The sequence below is a fragment of the Ictalurus furcatus genome, chromosome 8 (assembly GCF_023375685.1).
Source record: "Ictalurus furcatus strain D&B chromosome 8, Billie_1.0, whole genome shotgun sequence".
In the NCBI taxonomy this organism is placed as follows: Eukaryota; Metazoa; Chordata; class Actinopteri; order Siluriformes; family Ictaluridae; genus Ictalurus; species Ictalurus furcatus.
In genome coordinates this window covers 20837895-20857520 of record NC_071262.1, presented here as the reverse complement: position 1 = coordinate 20857520, position 19626 = coordinate 20837895, and the positions used below count along the sequence as shown (strand labels likewise).

Genomic DNA, 19626 nt, shown 5'->3' with positions numbered 1-19626 from the left:
AGCTCATGCAAGCAAGCAGCTCATATTTTAGTGCATTTGCCACATAGCAGCTGCCACCGAGCATCAGTTTTCAGAGGCAGGTCACCATGTCACCCTGAACAAGTCTAAATGTACACATGGCCCTTAGTAATTAACACCAATACATCTAATGAGCCACATAGAACTTTGCATTTGTGGCACAAATTAATTTTCATTCATCAAATCATATCTTAAATCATAAAAAAAAAAAATTTGTACCAATGTAAAAATGTTGAAATCATCCAAATAGTTTTAAAATGACCTTTAGTGTCTGTTCTAAGGTGGCAGGTGCACATAGTGTAGTAGGCTTATAGAGATACAGAATGTCTTTATGTAGTATGAGATTATAGTAAAAGAGAGCTTGTAGTCTGTTGCCATCTACAGGACAAGAAAGAGTTTGTTGATTTATTACTTCATGTATAGATCCATTGGCTGTCTCCCAAAGAGGACCTTAAATCATACTATCAGGAAAAAAGGTTAATGGCAGGCTTGGGAAGTAATACATGTAACAGTGTAACATAATCAGGATACAAAAAACTTGTAACTGTAATCTGTTACAGCTACATAAAAAAAAAACAAAGTAATCAGATTACAGGTAGATTTTGAAAAAAAAGGTTTTGTAATACTTTTTTTTTTTTACATTTACAACCAAAGAAAGTAAATCTTTTGATAAAACAGAAGATAGTCGTGACTCCCATGAACAACCTACTGGTGCATGTGCAAATAAATTTTGCGCAAAGTTAAGACTATCACACCCATATGTGCATTTAGAACATCCCATTTCAGATTTATTTCCCACTGTTGCTGTTATAATAAGCTCCACTCCACTCACAGGTTACTAGGAGTTTTGAAAATTGTTAAGACTTATCAAAGAACTTCTCAATATGAATGCCATATTTTCCCAAACATTGTTGGAATGCAGGATATTTTAACTGCTAAATTGAGTATAAAGGTTAAAAGGCAATTATATAAAGGTCTATTATAATGTAGTATTTTATTCTGTATTATAGCTTGAGTGCTATAGCTCAAACAGTATGTGACTTCTTTAAAGGAAAACAAGAATGTTGCACTGTCGCTTTAACAACACAGGCATTTAGAAAGCCAAGAGAGGGGTTTTTTTTTGTTGCCCCAGCTTTTTCTTCCTCCCCTTCGTCAGTTTCCCTTCAATCCGCTCTGAGGTCAGACTGAAGGAGTCTCTCCGTGCCACCACAACGATGCTGCTCCTTACTCTCATGTCTCTCACTATTAGTCTTGTGAAGGCAGATCAGAAGAGACCCTTGGACCTCAGTGAGACCCTGGGGGAACATGTGGCTCTGGGCCAATTAACTTTAAATGAAATGTTCAAGGAGGTGGAAAAGCTTATGGAGGACACGCAGCAGAAACTTGAAGAGGCCGTGCATCAGGTAGTACACAGAGCTACTCATTTTTTTTTGTTCATTTCCAACTCCTGAGGTGGATTAATGAGGCTATAGAGGTTCTGATCTGCTGGTTCAGGTGAGTTGAAGATGGATGAGAGTCATAAATACTTGGCTTGAGACATTTAAGAGACAAAACTAAAATTCCCCTTAACAGATGATGCACAGTACATTTGGAAGATTCTTATAAAGATAGCTAGAAATCCTTGATGTTGCATCTTAAATCATCTGTTTCAGACCAACCCAGCTGGAATATATGATTTTCTGGCCTTATTTATAATCACCTCTCTGTCCAATTTTCTATATGTTACATTTTAAAGGTGCGGCATGTAATATTTTAAAGTGTTCCTAGACCTATAATAATAATAGACTTCCAAGAACACTTTGGAAAAACTGTGCTTTGTAATATTACGTCGCGTTTGTTTCTTTAATTAAGGCTTCTGTTTACAAATTTCTGGGCTGTAAATTAATAAAACAGCTGGAATAGTCCGAGCAGAAATTTTGAGTGGAGGGGGTGTTTTCGTCCCAGTCATAATTCCAAGTTATGAGTTTTACTTGAATGTAGGAGCAATTTCATGAGATTGTGCGAAATGACTTTCAGGGAAGGGCAAAGTTGTCAAAGTTTTTATTGTAATTACCTCACAGGGAGCAGAGGGTTTTCTTTTCACTGTATGATTCACTCATTCATCTTCAGTATGCTCTTCATCCTCATCCAAGTCATGGTGGTCGTGTTGGATTTCTGTAAAGCTGCTTTGTGACAAAGTCTACTGTTAAAGCTTTAAAAGATTACATTAAAATGAATTGACTTCAAAATGACAAATTGCCACTTTAAAATGATCTGATCATATCTGAATGTCCATTTTCCCTTTTACAAATAAATGCAGCATTTTTAGTTAAAAAAAAATTTGCTTTATTATTTCGATTTTCTATATTTAGATGGCGAATGAGACCTCCAGATCTCTATATGGACACCGTCTGCCTTTTGGCCACCCCAATCCCAACGTGACTGGAGACAAGGTGGGCCTTCACCCTCTCACCCACAGGACAGTAAAAAAACTGATCACTAAGATCACTAACGTAAGTGATGATAGGAACTAATTTGTTTAGCAAACCTTCCAGAAAAAGCATGACGTGTCATTTATTTTTAAAAAAAATAATTTACAAACACCGGGAAAACTGCAGCATAAGCAGAATAAACAGTCCATGCAGGATTTCCCAGAGTTTTTTTGTGATTGTTCCAGCCAAAAATTCTTGATTTTGCTGCGGCTTTCTTCAAAATTTGCAATGCAACTTGTGGAGTTTTTTTTTTGTGCTTTTTTGTGGAAAACTACTTAAATTGTGAAATTGTAGTTGCTCAAAATTGTTTTGCATGCTCTATCACAGTGATGTTTGTTGGTAAATGAGACCTTTTAGCTGTAATCATGTTGGACGCACATGAATCGAAGCAGGATTTGTCTGAATGCGTGTTGTGATGATGTCGCATGATGTGTCTCGGCCCAAATCTGCAGAAATTCTGCAGTAATTTCAGAACATTGCACGTTCCTCTGAATATCGCGGCGTTTCCTTGATTTTGTGTTCATTTCTGCGATCGCAGAATCCTAGAGGGACTGAATAAAACACTTTGGGAAGTGCTGTGATAGGAAAATAATCAACTTTCAGGTGATAACGGCTGCACCAGGCCACATCACATCACCCTACTGATGATTATTTTCCTATAACCGCATACCCACAAGTGTTTAATTGCTTAATTATACTTTGGTAAGAGTGATTCAAATGTTTCAAATTATATATCTTATGTATCTCTAATGAACAGAAAACTATTGTTGATCACTAACTTAATGTTTGTCGCCCTGAAAACACCTCAATTTTGTCCTCCAGGACTCAGACAGAGAGTCAGGAGATACACTTTCCTCCACACCCCTCATTCAGGATAGCCGCTGGAACGAGGTGGACCATGTGAGTACACACATACACACACGGTTCATACCCAACCACAACATTAACTATAAGCAAAATCTTTATTGTTGTTTGTTTGCATGCGGTCACGGAGAAAATTTATTCTTGCAAACAAGCCGTTATTGCTGGCACCCATGTCATATTTAATGGATGGTTTGAGGTTAATAACATCACGCAGCAGTCTATAAAACAATCGTCGCTTTTTATTACTGTCTCAAACCCCGTTACCAGGACAGCTCATTGGAGACAGAAGTATTTACATTTCCAGGGGGAAATGTAATGCATGATGTTATGAACTAATTTGCTGAAAAGCAGATGGCACATGTTTGGGCTTGATCCACTTCTCTGTCACAACTTGCACAACATGTTTCCAGTGCTACATGACTCACACAGCTCCTGATTCAACATTTCCCCTGCTTTTTTTTTTTTTTTTGTCTCGCAAATCCTGCTTGTAAACTCTCAAGTTTATTGACCCCAGAACACATGTTTTTTTAGATTGGAAAATCTTATTTTTCTGCCATAACTGTAGACACCAGACACTTTAATACTAGTCTAATAGTTACTTCCTGGATTTACACACATATGAAGTCAACCTGATAACAGAAATAATTAGAAATGATATGAATCTAAACCGTCGTTATTATACAATGTCTGGAGTTAGGCAGTAACGGTTCTGCTTTACGCTGCCAAGGAAGACGTGAGCGGGGTTTAATTCCACACCACGACTGCTGCAGCTTGCCATTAGCGGTGGTGTTGTGGTGGCATTTGCACTTAGTTTACTGTGATTAGGCAGGCTGGAAGGAATGCATGGAAAGCAAGGTTGGAGGAGTGTGGTGACGGAATGACACGTGGCACCAGTATTCCTGCCATGATGCCACTGGATCGGTTAGCATAGTGCTGCGTAGCAACCCGTCATTAAGTGGTTTCAAATAGATGACAGTAATGACATCATTCAGGATAAAAGTCGTGCTACTGTATGTTCCTTTTGCATGTAGAGTAGCCTACACATACACTTTTACACATTGCGGGATGGTTTTATACAGCGGGCAAAATCAAGGCCCTGGGCGATAATGGCTCTGATCATGAGTACTGATCTGATTGGTCGATGACTAAGATAATAAGAAATGATGTTCCTCATAGTTCAACTACTAAGAAAGACAAATGGAAATTTCAAAGGGCCTGAAACTAGGGCTGTATGACTCGCGTCTGGTCTGGAGACTTTTTCTATATTGACTTGGACCTGTTGCCGTTCTTGGATACTGGTTTAGCTAAGTATGGTCTTGGTCTCGACTGAGATTTTGTAAAAAAAAAAAAAATCAAAAAATGTTTGTATTGTGTTTTCTTTCAGCAAGAAAAAAATTCTTCTTCTAGAAAACAACCTAATCACTGGTGCAATGCATGAACGATATCGTAGCAGTGGAAACATCTTGAATGTAGAAATTTATCCTGTGTTTCCCAGTCCGTACAGTAGAGGTTTTTTTTTTATTTTTATTGTTGCAGCTAAAAATGCTTGATTTTGCTGCAACTTTTATGCAAAATTTGCGATGTCACAAATGCAGAGTTTTAGGTTAATTGGTTAACAGGTCAGTAACATGATTGGGTATATAAAAAGAGTATCTTAGAGAGGCAGAGTCTCTCAGAAGTAAAGATGGGATGGAATCTGGATGGAAATATATGTTGCTCTAAAGCCTGTATATACTGTACCTTTCAGCATTGATGGTGCCTTTCCAGATGTGCAAGCTGCCCATTCCATAGGCACTAATGCACCCCCATACCATCAGAAATGCAGGCTTTTGAATTGTGCGCTGATAAAAAGCCGGATGGTCCCTCTCCTCTTTAGTCCTCTTTAGTTCAGAGGACGTGGCGTCCATGATTTCCAAAAAAGAATTTAAAATTTTGATTCGTCTGACCACAGAACAGTTTTCCACTTTGCCTCAGTCCATTTTAAATGAGCTTTGGCCCAGAGAAGACAGCAGCGTTTCTGGATCATGTTCACATATGGCTTCTTCTTTGCATGATAGAGCTTTAACCAGCATTTGTGGATGGCACGGCGAACTGTGTTCCCAGACAATGAGTTCTGGAGTTGTTTCTTAGCCCATACAGTGATTTCCATTACAGAGTCATGCCTGTTTTTAATGCAGCGCCGCCTGAGGGCCCGAAGATCATGGGCATGCAGTATTGATTTTCACCCATGTCCCTTGCACACACAGAGTTCTCCAGATTCTCAGAATCTTTTGATGATATTATGTACTGTAGATGATGAGATATTCATAGTCTTCGCAATTTTACATTGAGGAACATTTTTCTGAAATTGTTCCACAAACTGTAGATGCAGTTTTTCACAGATTGGTGAACATCTGCCCATCTTTACTTCTGAAACACTCTGCCTCTCTAAGATACTCTTATCTTATATATACCCAGTCATGTCATTGACCTGTTTCCAATTAACCTCCAGCTGTTTCTTTTTAGTAATACTTACTTTTCCAGCCTTTTGTTCCCCCGTCCCTGTTAGAATAAGAACAATTTCAAGCTTGAAATGAGTTTTAAAAAATCTATTTTTTTTAAAAATTGTTTAAAACTATTTATTAAATAGAAATATTAGTTGGAATTGTCTATAATGAAGATATTTTTACTTTACTTTTTTTTTTTTTTTTTAACTAATGACTATAATTACCAGTATTACTTTTTTGTTTCTGTTATTCGGTTTGGTAACAGATGTTAACAACAATATAGTAAATACACTATTTACCAATTTGACTGGAACATGATTTTTGAGGACTAGTTTATATTACTGCAGATTACACTTCAGCAAAATCTTTTAAAATACCTTGAAACCTACACTGTGTGTAGTTGAAGGAGAATAGCTGAATGTATAGTGTGGTGACGTGCAGGAAATGTTTTCCAGACTGGAGCTGTTCTTGAGTTTGTAAAAGTCTCCCACGCCAGGCTGTGCTCTGCAGCAGAGCTCTGATCTCGAGAGTGTGATGAGGTGGCGGGCGTAGAGAGTTTCCTCCCTCTAACTGCTTTATACTTAAACTTCCAGCGAATGCACTGCTGGAGTCGTTTAACTCGATCTGTTAAGTGCTCCACAGCGCTGTGAAGGGAAAAAACACCCGGTATCAGCTGGAGGTGTTTTCATTAGATAAGACCTCAAAGGTACAAGCTCCCAACTGTTTCGTTAATGTTCCTGCTAGAACCTCCGCCACTTTAAGAAATAGCCCAAACGCTAGAACACAAACAATTTATTTTTACAAGACGTCTCGATAGTCGTAGCTTCTGAGTGTTTAGAACTGTGTAGTTGCAGCGGCCATGATGTCATGTTTTCCCATAATACATAGCAAGCGCTTCAGTTTTAGTGTTGAGAAATTATACTTAAAGCGCACCTATTATGGTTTTGAAACGTACAATAGATTTACCTGCATCCAAGGTCAAAAAACACTTTAACGTGCTCATAATTTAAATTGCAGCATTGCCTTTTTTCCCTCAGTGTCAAAAACGACTCCGTAAATGATCCGTTCTAAAGGGTTCATTCTATAAACTCCTCCTTTCAGAGAGCATACACTGCTCTGATTGGTCAGATGTCCCAGTCTGTTGTGATTGGTCTACCGATGTCAGCGTGTTTCAAAAAATAAACGCCCACTACCATAACGAGTTTTAGCTCCGTCTGTTCGCGAGCAGCCGATGAAGACCAGAGGTGGGTTTTTTGTTACAAACCTACGTAGGTTAGTACAGGAAGTAAGTCTGGAATTACTAACGACTCGTTTCAGCTGTTCAGAATCGGTTCCTTCTTTTGGGAGTCAATAACTCTGTTTGTCGTTCACTTTGATTTTTTAAACTTTGCAGACTTTTTACATTCACAAACAGCTCTATAACACACTACATGAATGGTAATATCTGAAAAACCATAATAGGTGCACTTTAAGTGAAAGTATACAGTAGATAATGTCTCAATTTCTTACTCAAATAAAAGTCAACAAATCCAGCCAAAAATACCAAGTTGCTCCTTTTAAATGCAAAAAAAAAAAAAGCAAAAGGTAAATGTTTAAAATGTATTAAATTAAGCTAGTTTCACGTTTAAACGAAACATTAAACACGTTTCATGCTAAAAGTAACTTTTATTATTTATCTAAAACTGTTAGAGGATGCGTTTTGTTTTAAAAAAAAATTTATATGAAAACATCTTTCAATCTTTGTAAGTCTGCAATATTTGCCATTAGCTAAAAATTCAGTTGCTGCCAAGCCAGTTATGTTAGCTATTGAAATCCTGCTAGTAGCAAAGTAAACAGAGGCCTGTTGCACAAAGCGAGTTGAATTAACTCAGTGTTGCAGAGTAAGTTTTGAGTTGACAAAACCAAAAAAAATCCAACCCCAGTTAATTAAGGTTAACTTTCTCAATCAACCCAGGTTTTAACCCTGAATCGATGTTTACCCAGCGTGCACGTGCATATAAAAGCCAAATGTTTGCAGCCAATAGCGTTCAACATGGAAAAAAGCACGTGCGCATACTTTTTGGGGAACATGAGGAATTTAAATCTACACTAACCGCAAAAATCACACCGTTTCGGCTCGGGAAAACCGCTGATTGTGTAAATGCGTAAGTTTACTATACAGTGGTTTTTACAATGAGAATAAACGGATTGAAAACTTATTACCCCGACATATTTCATGTAATTTAATATAAATGACAATTGTTTCAAATTAAATATTAATAAAAGAAATATTAATCTGTGAAAATATGTTAGGACTAGAATAATGCCACTGCATAAAATATACTACTCACAAAGAACTGCAAAGCAATACATACAGTACAGTTTGCGGTACAGTAAGAGCGTGGCTTCGGCTAGATGGTATAGTTCTATATGTAGATGGTATATCTACGAAAATCCATATCTTTCATACAGATGGTCATTGGGGAAAATCCAGGGGAGTGCCCTTCTTATTATTTGCGCTTTGAGCTCCACAGGATTCTCTACAAACGGTGAAGCCATCGCTACATACACTAAAGGATCATGTATATCACTTTGCTCACAGCTGATTGGTCCAATTTGGGTTTGACTTCTCTTACCCAGAATTAAACTTGCTCTGCTAAAAAGCAATCCACCTTGTTGAGACCGAAAACTAGAGTTTGCTCAACCTAAACGCAAACTTTCCCGAGTAGCCACCAAAACCGGCTTTGTGGAACAGGCCTCTGGCTAACTTATTAGCAAATTACTCAAACTTACCTCAACATGCTTTTTCGAATTTGAGTGCATTTAGAAAAAAAAGAGCATGCGTGAGAAGCTGTCATGGCACCAAACATTATGACACGGATATCACTGGACATAAACTGACAGCATATGACATCTTCAGTGACACCCTTATGACCTGGTTATGTCAGCTTTATGACACAAGGTTTACATAAAGTGTTACCTATAAGAAAAGAGATCTTTCTGTTAACAGAAGTACACAGCTGTAGCACTATCAGTCCTTCTTGGTTTTTTTCGGGTGGAGGATTAATCTTTTGGAATTTCCTGGTCTGGGAGTGTACACACACACACACACACACACACACACACACACGCGCACGCACACAGACACACGCACACACACACACACAAACACACACACACGCACGCATGCATGCACATACCAAATCACTCTTCTTGGAACAAACCAAAATGAGCATAAGCCTATTATTTACAGTCTCCACCATAATGCATTTCCCTTTAGCTGCCAAAAATGTTGAACCTATGAACTTTCCTTCCTACACAGGGTTCCCCAAGGGCATGGAAACACAATGAAGTGCCCTCTAGGGTTCCCCAAGTGCAAGGAAACACAATGAAGTGTCCTCTAGGGTTTCCCTGCATGTGAAGAAACACAATGAAACACCCTCTAGGGTTCCCCTAAGCGCAAGGAAATGTGATATAGTGTCCTCTATGGTTCCTCTACATGTGAAGAAATACAATGAAGTGCCCTCTACAGTTCCCCTACATGCGAGGAAACATGATGAGTGCCCTCTAGGATTCCCCTATATGTATACAAGGAAATGTGATATAGTGCCCAGTATAGTTCCCCTACATGTGAGGAAACATGATGAGTGCCCGCTAGGATTCCCCTATATGTATACAAGGAAATGTGATATAGTGCCTTGTATAGTTCCCCTACATGCAAGGGAACATGATGAGTGCCGTCTAGGGTTCCCCTATATGTGGTGAAATATGATGAAGTGCCCTCTAGGGTTTCCCTATGTGCAAGGTGATGCGAAATACTGCCCTCTACAGTCGTCCTATGTGCAAGGAAATATAATATAAATGCCCTCTAGGGTTCCCCTATGTGCAAGAAAGATGATGAAGTGCCCTCTAGGGTTCCCCTACATGCGAGGAAACATCAAGGCACTTCTAATTCCCATGGAGAATATGTAAATGGTACCCTATGGGATTCCATACATATAACAAAATTAAACTGAGTGCCCTCTGGGTGTAAAAAACATGTCAATGCCCCCCTTTTTACTTTTTTTGTCCCCTGCCCCTCAGGCAGCCTGTGTTTGCCCCTGCATGAAAAGATAACATTATATGATGTAACATTTTTACTGTGTGTGTGTGTGTTTGTGTGTGTGCAGGAGTGTCTGATTGATGAAGACTGTGAGGAGGACAGCTACTGTCTGTACAATATCAGCAGCTCCAAATGTGTTTCGTGTAAATCCACAAACATGGTGAGGCATTTCTGCACCTCACACTGACATTATGGTTTTCTCATGCCGCTGTGTTGAAGTTCTCCCACTCAGACCTTTCTCCCATGACATTCTCCCTCGTGTTTGCAGGAGTGTGAGAAGGACGAGGAGTGCTGTGGAGAACAGCTGTGTGTGTGGGGTGTGTGCACGCAGAACAAAACCCGAGGAGATTCAGGGACGATCTGTCAGTACCAGAGCGACTGCAGCACCCTGCACTGCTGCGCCGTACACAAAGGTACCACAGGGTTCTCACACAGGGTTCTCACACAGGGTTCTCTAACTCCCTGTGCTTCTGTAGTAGACCAGAAGTGTGTCAAATCACATACTTAACCGGGCATGTAAAAAAAGGAAAAGAGAAAGAATGAAGTCAGAGAGGCAGAGAGGGTTAGAAATACAGGAAGAAAGAGAGAACAATTCAAAAGGCAAAGAAAGAAAAGGATTTTTAAAGAATTTTTGAAGAAAGAAAAAATGGAAAAAAGAATGAACGAAAAAATGAAAAAAAATACAGAAAGAAATTTTTTGAAGAAAGGTTTGGAAAAAATACAAAGGTTTTATAGAAAGAAAGAAAAAAGTTGAAAAGAAAGAGAGAAAGAAAGAAAAAGGAAAGAAAGGAAGTTAGGTAGAAATAGAGAAAAAAGAAAGAAAGAATGAAAGAAAGGAAAAAATCCAAAAGATGTTTAAAGAATTTTTAATGAAAGGGAAAAAATGGAAAAAGGCAGAAAGAAAAATTCTACAAGAGGTTTTGTAGAAGGAATTTTTTTTTTTTTAACTTAACTTCCTAACAGGGTCAACAGAACAGTGTTCGCCCTTATCATTAGGAGATCCCACTCACCCCTGCCCCGAATCCACCCCTGCTCTTAATCCAGACCCGCCCCGAATCCACCCCTGCTCCAAATCCACCCCTGCTCCAAATCCACCCCTGCTCCGAATCCAGACCCGCCCCAAATCCAGCCCCACCCCGAATCCACCCCTGCCCCAAATCCAGCCCCGCCCCGAATCCACCCCTGCCCCAAATCCAGCCCTGCCCCGAATCCACCCCTGCCCCAAATCCAGCTCCCTTGTTTATAAAAAAAAGAAGAAAAAAAGATGATGGACATTTATTTGTACAAAATATTAAAAATTAAATGTGAGTGTAACCTGCAACAAGAAAACAATCCACAAATATAAATCAAAGCGTTAATGATGAAAAGGTAAATGCATTGTCACGATTTCCCCTCGTGCAAAGCGCGGGAATACCGAAGCGCGAGCTCAAAGCATGTGCGCGGGTTTGTCATTTACGTTGAGTTTGTTTACTTCTGACACGTGTGTTTTATTATGGTTTATGTCCTGTCTCTGCCGCTGTATTGCCATTGGTTGTTTCCCGTACGTGTCATCATTAGTCTCAGCTGTTTTATATTCACCCCTGATTACATTTGATATTTAAACCCCTCGTGTGTCTGTGTTCAGCGCAAAGTATTGCATGAGTTCATCACCGTACCAAGCCTTTGTGCCGCTTTCCTCGGGTTTTGTTTACCAGTTTTTGATCTCGTTTCTTGTTTCGTGCTTTTGCCTTGCCTGTTTAATTCCCGTTTGCAGATCGCCTCACCCATTGCCTGTTTCTGACCACGCTTTTGTTTCATGATTCAGATTTGTCTGCCTTTTTCTAATAAAGCTCGCATCTGCATTTGTATTTGTATCCTTTAACCTCCATTATGTGACATGCATTCTCAAAGAAATAAAGAATTATTTTTTCTTACAGAGAATTTAAACGCTGAAATGACAAAGATAAGGGAAAGAAAGAAAGAATTTAGAAAAAGAAAGATTTTGTAGAAGGAAGGAAAGAAAGAAAAAAGATTTTGAAGAAGAAAGGTTATGTTGAAGAAAGCAAGAAAAAATGATTGTGCAAAAGAAAGATTTTGTGAAAAAGAGAAAAACATTGAAACAGGAAAAACTGAAATGACAGAAAGAAAAAAGAAAATGAGAAAGACAGATAGACAGTTTTTATTGAAACAACAAATGAAATGAGAGAAAAGAAAGAAGTGGAAAAAGTCTTTATAGACATGACATCACTGTTTAATACAAACACATTTCATGATGTGATATTAATTTAACATAATCTGATTAACCACTCCTTTGTGTGTGTGTGCGTGTGTGTAGCGTTGCTGTATCCGGTGTGCAGGCCGAGGCCTCTGGAGGGTCAGAGCTGTTACGATCAGCCGAATGAGCTGCTGGAGCTGCTGATGTGGGACGATGAGGCTCCTCATGAACACTGTCCATGTGCTGCAGGCCTGCAGTGCCAGCCACTGGGGTAAACACACACACACACTACAGATACTGTACAGATAATGTGGTCTTGCAGCGCCATCCAGTGGCATACATCTCTATTGCCCCACTGCTTCTAATAAAAGTTTGTTATGAAAGTAAAAAAATTAAATTTGCTCACGAATTAAACAGGTTTTGTATTAGTATAATAATATAATAATAATAATAATAATAATAATACTCAAATTTAAATAAAGAAAAAGGAATAACATTACGGTTTGGTTTTATGGTTTATGGTATTAGAGAGGTAAGGCCTTTTTAAAAAAAATTATTGGTTTAAAAATGTACACTGAATATCTTGTGTGTGTGTGTGTGTGTGTGTGTGTGTGTGTGTGTAATATATATATTATATATATATTTTGTCTATTATTATTATTTTCTAGTCCCGAGTTCCTGTGCCTGATGAAGAGCTCAACCGGAGACACAAGCCTGAGAGATTTACATTAACCGCTATAAAGAAGCAAGACAGCGACTGAGTCTTATTAAAATGATCCACTTACTGTATTCTATTGCTTGTCAGTTAATGTTATATCCATATTTATATAACGTGTATGTTATTTGTAAATAGTCGTGTCGTGGAAAAAATAGAAAACAGAGAAAACCTCTATTATACATTTCAACAATTCATGTGCTAAAAGGGTTTTTGATCATTGGGATAGTGAAGGAAGATCTGTGAAAACATACAAGCAGTACAATTCCTTGATAAATAAGATAACTTTTTTCCGGCCCTATAGCATGATGCTGCCACCACCATGCTTCACCTTTATGTGATTAGATATCTTGTTTTTGCACCAAACATATCTTTTATCATTATGCCCCGAAAAAAAAGTTGACATGGTCTCATCAGATGATCATGTGAGAAAGAGCTTCCGTTCTTCTAGTCCACTGCAAGATTGTTGTCACATACACAGAGTAATCAGTACTTGACCGATATTCAGCTCCTTTAATGTTGCCGTTGGTCTCTTGGCAGCCTCCCTGGTAAGCTTTTGTCTTGTCCTTTTATCAATTTTGGAGGGATGTCCTGTTCTTGGTGAGGTGACTGTCGTGCCACATTTTCTCCACTTGTTGATGATGGGCTTCACGGTGTTAAATAGTACATCTAATGTTTTGGAAATTCTATTGTTCCCCTGTCCTGATCAATACCTTTCGACAATAAGATCCTGTACTTGCTTTGTAAGCTTTCCATCCCCCAAGAAGGTCCTACAGTAACAGCTTTATTTAAGATCTTTATTTGGGGTTAAATAAGAATGATGTTCTTGATGACAGCTGTATGATAATTACTTTTGAACGCGAGTTTGAATGTAAAATGTAAAATCTGAGCACAGGAACATGCCCCATTGTAACACATTTATGCAACCAAGTTATCGTTAAGTTCTTTACTCCTTCCTATTTTTTCCGACTGAAATGTTCCGGATTGTTTTTCACTTGAATTGTGCTGTTTGCTCTATCACATTAAAGGTGGAAAAAGATCAGACATGATCTACCTTGGTTTCATTTTTTAATAGGGGTGTGTAGACTTGTTATATCCACTGCATATATACTGTAAATGTATCAGCTTTTGTGGAGTGTCCGCAAAAATAAACCCGTGATTCGCCTCACACTACTACTACTGTCAAGAGCTGCTGTTATAGAAAATTATAACATGGTCTGTCGGAATACTCGATTCTGATTGGCTGGAAGGTGAAAAGTGGACTAGTTCAACAAATGGACTTCATGTTAAAACCATAATGAACTTTCTTTTACTTTCACACTATCCGTTGTTACCCAGATGAGGACGGGTTCCCTTCTGAGTCTGGTTCCTCTCAAGGTTTCTTCCTCATATCATCTCAGGGAGTTTTTCCTCGCCACCGGCTTATTCAATAGGGATAGATTCACACACTTAAAATCCGTATCCTGTGTTTATATGTTTCTGTAAAGCTGCTTTGAGACAGTGTCCATTGTTAAAAGCGCTATACAAATAAAATTGAATTGAACTGGAAGATGTGCATTAAAACCGTGTATACCACAGGTAATTCTGGTCAGTTTAATCACTGTTCTAAATTAATGCGCTGCCTATAAACAACTGTAACCATAACAACATACAGTTACACTCACAGCTTCAATATTAGTAGACAGATGGCGTAATTCACACACACACACAGTCTCTCTCTCTCTCTCTCTCTAATAACTATTTACTATAACTAATTCAAATAAATGTAATCTTATAGCACTACTTTATCTCTGTGTATGAGTTAGAGCCGGCGGAATTCTAGATATAACGACACGTATACAAAATAAAGTACTTTTTTTTAAAAATTTAACTTAATTTAAAAACGTTATTTAAAAAAAAATCTTTTCAGTCAGATTTTGCACCACAAACATCAATGAGAGATTTAACTCGGTAATGCTGGTAAAGCGACCATGGTATTTTAATACACTCCACGTCGTGCATTAAAATCCTGTAACGCACACCTAGCCGTGGATTATCCCTTACCGAATCAATCAACAACTTCTGACCATCAAACATCTCAACAACAGAATCATGAGAGTACCTGTAATAAAGTCTTCTTTTTAATAAATGCTAAATGAATCTCCATTTTGTTTTATTCTCCTTTACAGTTAACAACTGTTAGTATAAACTGTAAATGGTAAAAGAAATAAAACGGCAGTTAATTTATCTACAGGGCAACCTGAAAGTCAGGAGTCAATGGGAGTAAAACCGGATAACTGTCCGTACAGGAGTTTTGTTTTTGGTGATTGTTACGGCCAAAAATACTTGAATTTGCGGTGGCTTTTTTTCTTCTTCAAAATCTGCAATGCAACTTGGGAGTTTTTGTGCTTTTTTTGTGGAAAACTACTTGAATTGGCGAAATTCCAACTGCACGAAATTTTTTTGCATGCTCCATCACAGTGATGTTTGTTGGTAAATGAGGCCTTTTAGCTGTACTCATGTTCGACGCACGTGAATCGAAGACGGATTTGTCTGAACGCGCGTTGCGATGACGTCACACGACGCGTCTCGGCCCAAGTCTGTGGAAAATCTGCGGTAATTTTGAAAAATTGCAAGAGTCTCTGCATATTGCGAAGTTTGCTTGATTTTTCTACGATCCCAAAATCCTGGAGGGACTGAACAATATACTGTACTTCATTTTGTATTTACAACACGTGCGCCATATGTTCACCCTTATGTTCTATGCGTTTTCTCAGACTCTGTATCATGTTTTTTTGCAGATTTGCTTAAACATATTCCTGCTGGTTCCTGACTTTTCGGACAGCCTGTATTATGGGGTTGTTGTGTTTTCACGACCACTTGAGGGCAGCACTATTTAACCTGAATAAACACACATCACGTGGTAGGACACAAGGCTTGGATTAAATCCCACTAAAGCATATGACAAACATGACTGATGAACTCATCAGTATCTATTCTGGTCACGGCACTTTCAGTATCTCACACTGTACATTTACAAATCATGACTTTAACTCTATTAAAAGCCCACAAGGTTTTCCAAGTCCTGGATTAAACACACTGCAGGCAGATTTTACGTCATTTATTCCGTTTTTGGTTTACAAACACAAGGCACCCATTGTATTTTTCCCCCCATCGACATAGACTGTGGCATTTAACAATTCGCAGGAAAAAAAAAAAAAAAACACCCTTCATTCAGCCTGATAAAGAATATCAGAAATGTACTCGCTGGATAGCTTTTGGAAATATTTATCATGGTGTCAAGTTGAGGGGAAACCGAACGGCACGGAGATAAGGCAAAACAGGACAATGACTACGTGTTGGCTTTGTCAAGGCCTCGGGGTCAGATGTGCTTCAGCAGCAGGAGGAAAGCTGTGAGAAGACCACAGCTGTGAAACACCCTTTAAAACGAGGACTCGACCTGAGCAACATTCAACAGGAAGTGTACGAACAGAATCGGTGAAGAGGAAAATTCTGGCGTTATTATTTACCCAAGAGGAATTTCACCCAAAATGGATTTGTTTGGATTCAAAACAGAGAGGTGTAGATCATTTCACACAGATCTACACTCATTATAATGATTACGATCATTATAATCATTAAATAATTATGCACATTATCACCATTAAAGGGAAGTTCAAACTATTTTTTAAAATCCTAATCTCTACCTAATGCATCAGTAGTTTATGCATAATAACCTAGACGAGCATTGACACGATTCGGTGTACAGACAAAACAGCAGAAACTTTCCTAATACAACTAATCCTTTTCACACACACACACACACACACACACACACACACACACACATATACACACATATATATATATATTATATATATATATATATATATATATATATATATATATATATATATATATATATACACACACACACACACACATACATACATATATATATATACATATATATACACATACACATATACACACACACATTATATATATATATATATATATATATATATATATATATATATATATAAATGATACATTTTACATTGGATTATTTTTCAGATGTAAGAATTTGTCATTTTACGTTTCCTACATATACGTGCTGGTTTGATCACGCATACATACCACAAAACATTAAGGAAAGTGTATTTAACCGGAATTTCTTCATAATGTACCGCTTCATTTCTCAGGATTTCTCAGAAGGCGCTGATGAATTTTCTACAGCAGCAGCTCTGAGATTAGTTCAACTCAGAGGTTTCTAACAATATGCTCTTCCTAGTACTTTATTGTTTCTCTAGTAACAGCTAATACACAAGGACGTGTATAATCTGCATAACCTAAGGCTAATGGGGGGGGGGGGGAGCTATTTACAGCTGCTATAACATAAGCAATAACAGGTACTAACTTCCACAACGTTAGCCACAATGTAGCTATAATGGCTAAAAAGCGTGACGTGTTAGCCTTGATAAACCGCTGTGGTAAAGTTGAATAATCCATTTTGAGGGAAATAATCCACTTCGTTGTGGTAACTTGGACCATGTTATGGATTATTTTCCTAGAACAGCACACCTCTAAGTGTTAAATGTGTTTTAAACATTTACTGAAGGAATACAGCGACGGTTCTTAGACGTCCATTACACTTTTTTTTGGTTTTCTCAATAATGTCTGTCAGTGTTAATCACATATACAGTCCTAAAGAGCCACTGGATAGAGTTGGGGACAAAAAAAAGCATGAATATTCCTTTAATTTAAAGTATGCATTTTACTAAACACTATGGAAACCAAGATGGAATATTCACATCTTTATTGCTACCATGAACCTGGGGAGAAATCCACACACACACACACACACTCACTCTCTCTCTCTCTCTCTCGCGCTCTCTCTCTCTCAGTCTGAGGTGTTACGCTTGTTCCTGGAGGTCAGTTTATTGAACCCTTACTACGAACGATATAAAACGCTCCAGTAACACGACAAATCGCGTTTATTTCTCTGCACTAATCTCCACGCTTGTTATTGCATGCCGTAGTTTTTTTTTTGGGTGTGTTCGTGCTGTAAATGTAGCTTTGGCATTAGCTGCATACAGTCGACGTGACCTTAAAAAGTACCTGGTTGCTGGTAACTTTTCCCGGACTGTTTTGAAAAGTAATGGCACCCTAACAAATCTATCCCCGGGTGAAATTCCTCTTGGGTTCAGTAGGACTATTCCAGTGTTTTCCCAGCTGCTGTTTTCAAAACAAAACAAAAAAAAAACATTTCACAAGCAGCAGGAACTTTATTGTCACACCATAGAAAGCACTAAAAGCTCACACTTTAAACTTGCGCAACATTGCGAACGCGACGTTACGGTGTCTGGCCGGCACGACCGACTTCCATTCGGAGAAACGTGAGCCGAGCGGCCGAGAAATGACAGAGTAACGTGAAGCGGCTGTAAGCTGAGTATGTTACACATTAGAGTTCCTGAAGTCTACTTCCAACATAAATACATAGCCCCTGACTCTAGAAATGCTCGGTAATGAAAGTGCCATCTAAACAGTACACAAATGCTTTAGAAAACCTATAGTTGCTTTTCATCCTCCAAGAATTTGAACATTCGGGCACGATATACAACCCAGACGCATCTGGTTTGTGAACCGAGCCGCCATAAGTGCTGCTGTGAAAAGCGCTGAGGAAAACTCATGTGATTAAATTCTTGACAAATGGTTAGTAAATCTATGTATTTACATATTTAAAAGATCTATACTATAAACTATAAGTGTTTGGTGAAAAAAAAAATTATAGAGAAAGCTTGTGCTGTGGTCAGGTAGAGCTTCCTGTATCATTCTCAAGAAAAAAAAAAAAAGAATTATTACTAAAAATGTGTCTATGCAAAATACCTTTAAAGTTAGTGTGCTAGTCCTCCTGAAAAAGCAACGAGTTAGTTGCAAACCCTAGCGACTGTTAGCATAACAGCAACTTTCCAACACCCTGCAACCTTTTTAAATAAATCTTAGTCATAAATAAGTTATTAAGGAGGAAAAAAAGAATGCTGATGAACCAAGCGAGGTAATCTAAAGGACTGAGCAAATCATGAAACAGGAAATAGGCACAGAGCTGTGAACTAGCCATCGCGTCCCTAATCTCCCGCCTTGTGCTTGATTTGGGAAGGACGGGAAATAAGTCATCTGTAAACTGTAACGGAGAATCATTTACAGTGCACGGACTGGTCTCGAACCCTGTCGCGCCCTGCTTTCTACAAAGCAGTGGCTGGTATCTGACCCTAACTGGGTGGCGCTCTGGAGGCCGGAGCTGGAGCGTATGCATAGCTATTGTAGAAAAGAGGGAAGAGAGAAGACGAGAGAAGGAGAGACGGACAGAGGGATGAGAAAGAGGACGAGGTTCAGTATCTCATGGTGCTGGATGCCCTGAAGTAGGACAGGAACTTGAAACACAGGCTGACCACGAAGTACCAGATGTTGCGTGCCATCTGCGATCGTGCGATGAAGACACGCCAGATCAGGATCACCAGGACTGTGTTGAAGGTGTAGCGGATGTTTCGCAACCTGCGGATACGAAAACGCAACGACAAACCGTACGTGATGATCATTTACACTTTTATAAAAGGAGTGACAACACTGCTAATAAGAAAAAACAAAAACGGATTTTTTATTTTTATTACCACAAAATCCTTAGGGCATGTTTCTATTTATATTTTAAGAAAAAAATCCTCCCCCCTTAATTTTATCCTTAAATTAGTTTAGGCCAATTCCCGCCCACCGGCCAGCTCTCCCCTACCATATGACATCTACCAACCGGGGAGAATGAA

General features: G+C 38.6%; 2 protein-coding genes across 4 annotated transcripts in view; one reads left to right on the top strand and one right to left on the bottom strand.

The window, feature by feature from the left end:
* The first annotated feature begins 1169 nt into the window (after window positions 1-1169).
* On the top strand, window positions 1170-13871 carry dkk3b (dickkopf WNT signaling pathway inhibitor 3b). Of its 2 annotated transcripts, none has more exons than XM_053631399.1 (7): window positions 1170-1421; window positions 2370-2450; window positions 3312-3389; window positions 9988-10080; window positions 10189-10333; window positions 12235-12372; window positions 12783-13871. In XM_053631399.1, exons 1-7 carry the CDS (start codon window positions 1233-1235, stop codon window positions 12800-12802), a joined length of 744 nt encoding a protein of 247 aa, XP_053487374.1. In that variant the 5' UTR covers window positions 1170-1232; the 3' UTR covers window positions 12803-13871. The 2 variants fall into 2 exon arrangements, with proteins under 2 accessions (XP_053487374.1, XP_053487373.1); XM_053631398.1 differs by having other exon boundaries at window positions 12235-12385.
* Window positions 13872-16867: 2996 nt separating this feature from the next.
* The window catches only part of far1 (fatty acyl CoA reductase 1), a 39148-nt gene continuing 36389 nt past the window's right edge, over window positions 16868-19626 (bottom strand). For both annotated transcript variants that reach the window (XM_053631396.1, XM_053631397.1), the window contains one exon: window positions 16868-19363. In XM_053631396.1, coding sequence (XP_053487371.1) covers window positions 19201-19363 — 163 coding nt within the window. In that variant the 3' untranslated portion in view covers window positions 16868-19200. The remainder of the gene's footprint in view (window positions 19364-19626) is intronic.